The sequence below is a fragment of the Prionailurus bengalensis genome, chromosome A3 (genome assembly GCF_016509475.1).
Source record: "Prionailurus bengalensis isolate Pbe53 chromosome A3, Fcat_Pben_1.1_paternal_pri, whole genome shotgun sequence".
Classification (NCBI taxonomy): domain Eukaryota; kingdom Metazoa; phylum Chordata; class Mammalia; order Carnivora; family Felidae; genus Prionailurus; species Prionailurus bengalensis.
In genome coordinates, this window is record NC_057354.1 from 23,591,334 (window position 1) to 23,599,660 (window position 8,327).

The 8,327-nt window shown below is 38.5% G+C and overlaps 2 protein-coding genes across 11 annotated transcripts in view; one reads left to right on the top strand and one right to left on the bottom strand.

The window, feature by feature from the left end:
* Positions 1-4,652, top strand: part of RBM39 (RNA binding motif protein 39) — a 31,113-nt gene extending 26,461 nt beyond the window's left edge. For all 10 annotated transcript variants that reach the window (XM_043602508.1, XM_043602509.1, XM_043602506.1 and 7 more), the window contains 4 exons: positions 915-996; positions 2,887-2,992; positions 3,506-3,584; positions 3,674-4,652. In XM_043602508.1, coding sequence (XP_043458443.1) covers positions 915-996; positions 2,887-2,992; positions 3,506-3,584; positions 3,674-3,774 — 368 coding nt within the window. In that variant the 3' untranslated portion in view covers positions 3,775-4,652. The remainder of the gene's footprint in view (positions 1-914; positions 997-2,886; positions 2,993-3,505; positions 3,585-3,673) is intronic.
* A 2,033-nt stretch (positions 4,653-6,685) lies between these two features.
* On the bottom strand, positions 6,686-8,293 carry ROMO1 (reactive oxygen species modulator 1). The gene is made up of 3 exons (XM_043602519.1): positions 8,182-8,293; positions 7,864-7,994; positions 6,686-6,878 (listed from the first exon to the last, which is right to left on the bottom strand). The coding sequence occupies exons 2-3, from the start codon at positions 7,992-7,994 to the stop codon at positions 6,770-6,772; spliced, it is 240 nt and encodes a 79-aa protein (XP_043458454.1). The 5' UTR covers positions 8,182-8,293; the 3' UTR covers positions 6,686-6,769.
* Between the last annotated feature and the right edge of the window lie 34 nt (positions 8,294-8,327).

Genomic DNA, 8,327 nt, shown 5'->3' on the forward strand with positions numbered 1-8,327 from the left:
GAATATCATAAAAGCAATGGGGCACCTGTCTTGACAGTGCTCACTTGAAACTTCAAACCAGTGTGAGTTTTAAATGTTCTTCCTGGATATTAGTGTCCAGTAGTTTTTCTTTTTTAATAGTGAATATTATAGATAATATGCTACTTTTAGTGTTTATTGTGCTATAACAGACCTAATCATTAAAAAATTCTCATTTGAGGGGTGACTGGGTGGCTCAGTTGGTGAAGTTGTACGACTCTTGATCTCTGGCCTTGAGCTAAGGGTTGTGAGTTTAAGCCCCACATTGGGCATGGAGCCTACTAAAACCCTCATTTGATTTAGTAATAGGGTTTATATTTCTGGGATATTAGATTATAAATGGTTGGATTGTTTTGTGCCTCTTATTTTTAAACAATCCTTTTATAATGTTTTATTTGAAAGGAAATATATAACTATTATGGGCAGAAACCTAAGGAATACAAAAGGGTATAGATTTATTTGGCATTTTAAAGGCTGCATTTTCATCATCCCCTGCTTCTTGGGGAATAAACTCCAGCAGTTCTACAGAATCAATCTGTTTTATCTTTTACCTTTCTGGATTGGTTTCTATGGATATTCATCTAAGTGAACGGATTTTGATTACACCTAAGGTTTCCGTTCTAAAAATAAAAAATTTTCCAACTCAAGATTGGGTATTTCAAATGTTAGGTTGCCCCCGATTCTGGCAACTCAAATTGGGTACTGTTCCACGCTTTGATAGTATTATTAAGTAAATTAGTGAAGTGACTGACTATCCTAGTTTCAAAGTTGGCGTTTCTTGGTTTTGTTTTATTCATTAGGGATATTCTCATGCATTTTCCAAGAAACTAATTTATTTCTCTCTCTCTCTTTTTTTTTTTGTTTTTTTTTTTTTTGGTTTTTTTTTTTTTTTTTAGCTTCAGCTTTAGCTGCAGCTGCCTCTGTCCAGCCTCTTGCAACACAGTGTTTTCAACTCTCTAACATGTTTAACCCTCAAACGTAAGTAATATACTTTGGTCAAGTTGAAAATGGTATATACAATTGACAACTCAACAGTTGGCAAGGATTAGAAGGTACTGATAACTGCCCGCACAGTCGAAATCCAGGTGTAACTTCTGAATCTGCCAAAAGTTTACTAACAGCCTAATGTTGACTAAAAGCCTTATAGTAACCCAAAGTTGATAACACATGTTTTGTATAAGTCTTATATAGTGCATTCTTACAATAAGCTAAAGAAAAGCCTAAGAAAGAGAAACTACATTTATAGTACTATATTGTATTTTCTCAGAAAAATTCACGTATAAGTGGACCCATGCAGTTCAAACCTATGTTGTTTGGTGGTCAGCTGTACTGTGAAATGTTTAGTATTCAGCTTTTAAAAAAAGTTTTTATTTTGAGAGACCAAACAGTGCGTACACAGGAGAGGGGCAGAGAGAGGAGAAAGAGAATCCCAAGCAGGCTTCTTGGTGTAGGCGCAGAGCCCGACATGGGGCTCAAAACCATAAAGTGCAAGATCATGACTTAAGCCAAAACCAAGAGTCAGATGTTTAACCAACTGAGCCTCCAAGGCGCCCCAATATTCCATTTTCCTAAGTTAACTTTTATGATGTTTCAGTATATTTCATAGTTGAAATAATATAACGATTTTGATCCTTTGGGGGTATTTTAATGCTAACTTTTATGTTGCTAATTCCTTTGGGTGTGTTTGTAAGATTGGAATTGAATTGAAAGGTATGTAGGTTTTATTTTCCAATTACATCTAAGTAATTTTATATGATATTTTGTATCAGTGTTTATTTTTTAATTGTAGTTTATACATAATGTGTTAACATTAGTTACAGGCTCATAAGATAGTTGTTCTTCAGCTCTGTACCTTATGTTCACCAAAGGCGTAGATCTGTCAACATACACTTCTATTACAGTACTGTTGACTATATTTCCTATCCTGTACTTTTCGTCCCTGTTGACTTATTCCATAACTGAAAACCTGTATTTCCCACTCCCCTTCATCTGTTTTACCCATCCCCAGACCCTGCTCACCTCTGTCAATCACTGTTTTGTTCTCTGTATTTATCGGTCTGTTTGTACTTTTTTTTGGTTGTTCATATTTGTATTTGTGTTTATTACTATTGCTAGTTTACTCTTATCAGTTACTGGTTTTGAAATTTTAATCTTACATAGGAGAAGAGGATCTTCAAAAATTTTCTTCCTAAAGATAAGTGCAGGCTGGAAATTAGGAATTTCTCTTTCCTGAGGTGCCTTGGTGGCTCAGTTGGTAGAGCTTGTGACTCTTGACCTTGGGGCGGGGAAAGAGAAAAAGGGAATTTCTCTTTCCTAATGCCTAGGTAATGATTAGAATTCCATTTATCAGTCCAAACTTTTGTTTGTTTTATAAATCATTTATAATACACTCCAAGGTAAATGTAGATACCCTGTTCAATTGATTTAATAACCATATTTTATGAAGCATTGGTTTATACAATAGTAATTTGTATCATGCTGTTTGCATTGTTTATAATCATGGTTTACCATAGAAGGAGCCCTTCATTCTTGTGTTCTTTTGGTAACATCAAATTCTTTATTTTGGCTTTATCTGTGAAATGATTATAGACGTTTGGTATAAGTATATTCTATTTTTGGTATATATTTGGTATAAGTATAAATTGATATAGATCAATAAATAATGTAAAAGATAGAGTTAAATTCATAAGCTTTGTTTCAAACAGTTCTTTATATCTTGGTTTTTATTTCCTCCAGTGTACTACACTGCTAAAGATGAATGATTTTTAAATAAAAGAATTCATATTTCAAATATTTTTATACAGGTGAGCCTACATATGTAACATTTTACAAGGTTGGTGTCTGATAGAGCTTAATAATTTCTTACAGAGAAGAAGAAGTTGGATGGGATACAGAGATTAAGGATGATGTGATTGAAGAATGTAATAAACATGGAGGAGTTATTCATATTTACGTTGACAAAAATTCAGCTCAGGTATTTTTTTCTTTATTCCCTAGAGCAAGAGAAGTTTAATCTGCCTTTTAAGTGCCTCCGGTATTTTGATCTTAATAAATATAAGATGTTGTTGATATTTTGTGACTTAGCCTTCACATATACTCGGGGCATATTCCCAGTCTTAAGTTTTTGTTTAATTCTGAAAGAAACTTTAACATACTAAATATATACCCTTCAAAAGAAGGGTGTATTTGTAATTGAAGAGTAGACTAGGCCATTTTATAGCTGTGTTGCTGGTTAGTGTTGAAAGCTTGCCATGAAATCCTGGCCTCTTGATTCGTTGTTTAATTGCTTTGAAATGATAGAGAAAAAGTGTAGAACAAGTCTTTTGGAGGATAAAATGACTTCAATGCAACTCTAGGTGTACATACTAGCTGATGAAACAATTATTTGGTTGAAGAGCAGTTAGTTATTTTTACAGGCAACTTGAGTAAACCTATTCAAATTCATGTTATTTCCTACGTGCCCTTAACCTTTTTTGTTGTCTTTCAGGGCAATGTGTATGTGAAGTGCCCATCAATTGCTGCAGCCATTGCTGCTGTCAATGCATTGCATGGCAGGTGGTTTGCTGGTGAGTTTGATGTGTTTTTTTCTGCTTGATTATTATGAAGGATGTAATTTAAGTGAACATGCTTAAACCCTGTCTGTTTCTTTCAACAGGTAAAATGATAACAGCAGCATATGTACCTCTTCCAACTTATCACAACCTCTTCCCTGATTCTATGACAGCAACGCAACTACTGGTTCCAAGTAGACGATGAAGGAAGATATAGTCCCTTATGTACATAGCTTTTTTTCTTTCTTGAGAATTCATCTTGAGTTATCTTTTATTTAGATAAAAATAAAGAGGCAAGGGTCTACTGTCATTTGTATACAATTCCTGTTACCTTGAAAAAATAAAAATGTTAACAGGAATGCAGTGTGCTCATTATCCCTAACTAGCAAATCCCACTGTATACAAAGCTGTTCTCTTGTTCTGCCTTTTAAATGTACATGTAGAAAATTACATTAAGGATCTATAGGAATAGCTCTAGGGGGGAACAAATGTGCTTAATGTAAAAAGGCAGACAGGGATGTAATTATGTTTTTAATGTTTCAGAAGCCTAACTTTTTACACAGCAGTTACATTTCACGTTTCACTAATGTTGATATTTGGCTAATGGTTTGGCAGAGGTTTCTGGAGTACACTTTTAGTGTATGGGAATTCAAGACAGCTAAAGGGCTGTATGATTAACATCTCATCTTGCATCATGATCAATTGGCAAGAAAAGGAGATTCCAAGATTACATTTCCAGATGGTATCTTTTCAATTTAATGTATCTGTAAAAGTTTCTTTGTAAATATTATGTGTTCTGGTGTGTCTTAAGATTCCAAACAAAATGATCCCTGCATTTCCTCAAAATGTTTAGTGGCAGTCTGGTAAGCAAAGCAGTCTGAGCAAGAAATAGGAAATGCAGAAATAGGTTTTGTCTGGTTGCATATAATCTTTGCTCTTTTTAAGCTCTGTGAGCTCTGAAATATATTTTTGGGTTACTTCAGTGTGTTTGACAAGACAGCTTGATATTTCTATCAAACAAATGACTTTCATATTGCAACAACCTTTGTAAGAACCACTCAAATAAAATTCTCTTAAAAAGGCCACAAGAAATCTTCATTCTTGAAATGTTTTAAAGTCATAGAAACTTCAAAATAGCATACTAGTTTCTTTGACTTTTGGTAGTTAATGAAGACTTGCTTCTTTGGGAAAATAGTGTGCAGAGTCTGGGGAAACTGTTGTCCTCAAGTTGTCTCTACATTGCTCCGTATCTCCATCTTAGCACTGTACTTCCTTAGGGTAATGCATCAAAACTTTAGGGATTTTCCATCAAGAAAACCAAACAAATCTGCCCACACCTTAAACCTGGGTAGTCTTAATTCTTTCTTGTGTCTGGGCGTCTTTGTGAGAAATGTTTCTGTATTTAAACACTGAACAAAATGGTGTAAGTTCGAACAGATTTAAGTGATTTCCCGGTTTAACTGCATGTTACTTTTTAAAGGAATTTGAACTTGGAATGAGCCATCACCATTATATTCTGAACTCTGTTTCAAGTTTATCTACCTTGAACCTTTGAGTTGTTGCCCCAAATGGGATGATTACTTTCCAGTACCAATTTCTTCACCTGCTTATTTCTTTCTACTATATTGATTCATTAGTGTTAAGGCCCAAGTTTTAATAGGTTTAGTTGGATATCCAAGTAATCAGTTTGGAGGTAATGATTTTCTACCAGTCCTTTTGATGGATACTTAGAATTTCTTCCCTTAATTGCTTCAGTTACTTAACCCAAAGGAAATTTTCAAGATTCAATTATTTTTCAACTCTAGGCAGCACTGTTCCTTGGGGCAGACTTCTGTCAATGTTCTTTTGAAATCTAGTATCTCCATAATTTTCTATTCTAGATTCATGTCCTATCAGGTTTGTTCTATCATTCCTTTCTGGGAGCTGGGCCAACTTAGGCATTTAATTAACCTCATAGGTGGTAGAGGTGGCAAAAATTTGCCCACTGCTGCAGAATGAGATGTAAACGATGTTAAGGGAAATGTACAAGTAATTGGAATAGTGTGAGGGACAGAAAGTAGTCAAATAAATTTAAGTGAAATCCTTCAGGTAATCCATTCCTGAGACCACATCCCACTCTGGGAAATCTAGCTGCTGTAGTTACCCTGGTTAGTGTAGTGTCTTGGTTGCAGCTGCAGGAGTGTCCTTAGGACACCCGAATATTCCCAAAATAATTTATGTCTGTCATAACATTACCGTTTTCGTTGAGGGGTAATGATTCTTTTAAAGTAGATTCCATGTTCAGAGTTGAGCCCAATGCAAGATTTGAACTTGAGATCAAGACATTTAACCGACTGAGCCGCTCAGGTGCCCCAAGGGGCAGTGCGGTTTTAAAGCACTTGTCAAGGGTTGTGTGGCAGGAGTAGGTGAAGGACACTTGGCCTTATTACAAGGAACCTATCTTACGAAACCAGTTCCCAGTGTTGGGGGCAGGGGTCAGTGTTATACAATTGATGTCCTCACAGATGGCTGGTTAGGAAATTATGTGAATTTTGTGCTGTTAAGCTACAGAAATGTCTGATAGTTTGAGTTTGTTTCCCCATGGATGATTTATTTTTTTCCTGATTAAGTCAAACCTTGAAGGACAATTTTTTTTTTTAAGGTTTATTTTTGAGAGAGACAGAGACAGAATGCAAGTGGGTTAGGGGCAGAGAGGGAGACACAGAATCCGAAGCAAGCTCCAGGCTCTGAGCTGTCAGCACAGAGCCCAACGCGGGGCTCAAACTCACAAGCTGTGAGATCATGACCTGAGCTGAAGTCGGGACACTCAGACTGAGCCACCCAGGTGCCCCGAAGGACAATTTTTGAATGAACATAGCTTTGGAAATGAGACTTGGGTTAACACTACCTTTTGCAGTGTGACCTTGAGGAAATCTGGACTTAGTTTTTAACCTTTAAAATGGTGACAGTAACATCAACCTTATGAGGCTGAATAACAAGTTTACTAGAATCTATGGACAGTTCATGTATGGAAAATTTTTGTAATTTTGGATTAACAGGATTTGAAAAACATGCAACCTACTCATTGGCCCACCTTAGAAGCTCTAAGCTGAATATAGGCAAGTCAGAAGAAAAAACACTACTCAAAGATTTACTTTATTATAGTACATGAGCTGGCACTGATGGGAAGGAGTAGCTGTAGTGGACAACCATTGCCCTGATTAACATCGGATGCCCATCCCAATGGCCATGAACGTGCCAAAGGTGCCTCCACTCTGCATCATGGTTTTCCCGATGCCGCCCATCAGCTCCCGGCCCCGCATTCCAATCCTAAGAGAAGAGGAAACCAAGATGCGGCAAACCAGGAACAAAAAATACAAGAAATGGCATTAACTGCCCTTTCCCAAATTACTTGAGTAGTAAATCAAGCCCTCTTGAAGTCTGGCAGGACGTTATATCTCTTTCCACCTGAGATGGGTAATGACTAGCAAAAAAAGCATGCCATCTTGGTCTCTGGGGCTTTTCTGGTGAATAGTATTATGACCAGACTTCGGTTTTGGGGAGGCAGCTGAGGCAAAGTACCTAGAGAAACTAGTTTTTTTTTCTGGTATATATAAAGACATTTGACTCTGATGGTTTCCTGGCATTAAAGCAATGATTGTGGGGTCAGACGTGTTTATGTCCCAGCTCTGCAATTTACAGGCTATGTCAACTGTAAGATGGGGATCAAAAGGTTCATAGGATTGTTGATAACACATTCAACATTTAGAACAGTGCTCAGTAAATGGTAATTTACAATGTGGAAAAATGGAAATAATAGTCTCTATTACATGTGAAAATGACATTCAGGGTGTAGAGTTTATCTGCTTCGTATCTATATCCTGTTTCCAGTACAGTAAAATTGCTCTCAATAAGTTTCACTATCCAGAACTAGAAATAACGGCAGCAACAGTAGTAACAACCATTTATTGAGCACTTAATATGTGCTACATTCTGTGCGAAGTGTGCTCTGATTTGATCCTTACAACTCCATGAAGTAGATGTTACTGACCTCATTCTACACTTAAGTAACCCAGACTCCAATTTGCTTAAGGTTACAGAAGGAGTAAAGAGACTTTCAGTTTGAGAGCTCATATTCTCTAGCGCCAAGGCTTCCAACCTTTCCATCCAGACTGAAGGTGGATAGGAAATCAGTCTCACTCATTAAAAGCGAGGGAACTGAAACGAAGTAGGTTCTATCCAGGCTGCAGGCCAAGTGGCGCGGAACGAAAAGGTCCGGTAGTTCCGCCCATAGATCACCGCCCTCGCCCCTCACCTGAGACAGGAAAAGGTGCCGAAGAGCGCCCCAGCCGCCATGCCCACTGCGCAGCCCATCACAAAGCCCATCTTCACGCGGTCGAAGCAGCTCGGCTGGGACTGTCCGTAAGGCCCCACGGCCACCGGCATCTGCGGGGTTCGAGGGTTAAGGGAGTGTGGGCCTAGCCGCCAGCCCGAGTCGAGCGGGGGCTGGAGGAGGCGGGGTGGGGAGCGGATCCAAGGGTTCGGGGAAGTCCAGGGAGGAAAATAAGCGCGTAACCCGACTCCATCACCCTCTTAGCGTTCGGGTCCCCGCGCCGCTGTGCCCCCACCTCACCTCGTTCGCGGCTTCGGTCGCTCAGTTCTACGTCTCACACCAAACGCGAGGCGGAGCACGCCCGCGGCCTGAGGAATTGCTTCCGGGGCGCGATGCAGAACTTCCGGGAGCGTGTAGCAGAGTAGTGCCGCTGCTTCGGGCGGGGG

Bases quoted from the DNA above. Each gene is read 5' to 3' on its own strand.
- ROMO1 (XM_043602519.1), bottom strand. From the start codon at position 7,994: ATGCCGGTGGCCGTGGGGCCTTACGGACAGTCCCAGCCGAGCTGCTTC. The intron at 6,879-7,863 runs GTGAGGGGCGAG...CTCTTCTCTTAG, and splicing joins GGCACCTTTTCCTGTCTCAG to GATTGGAATGCGGGGCCGGG.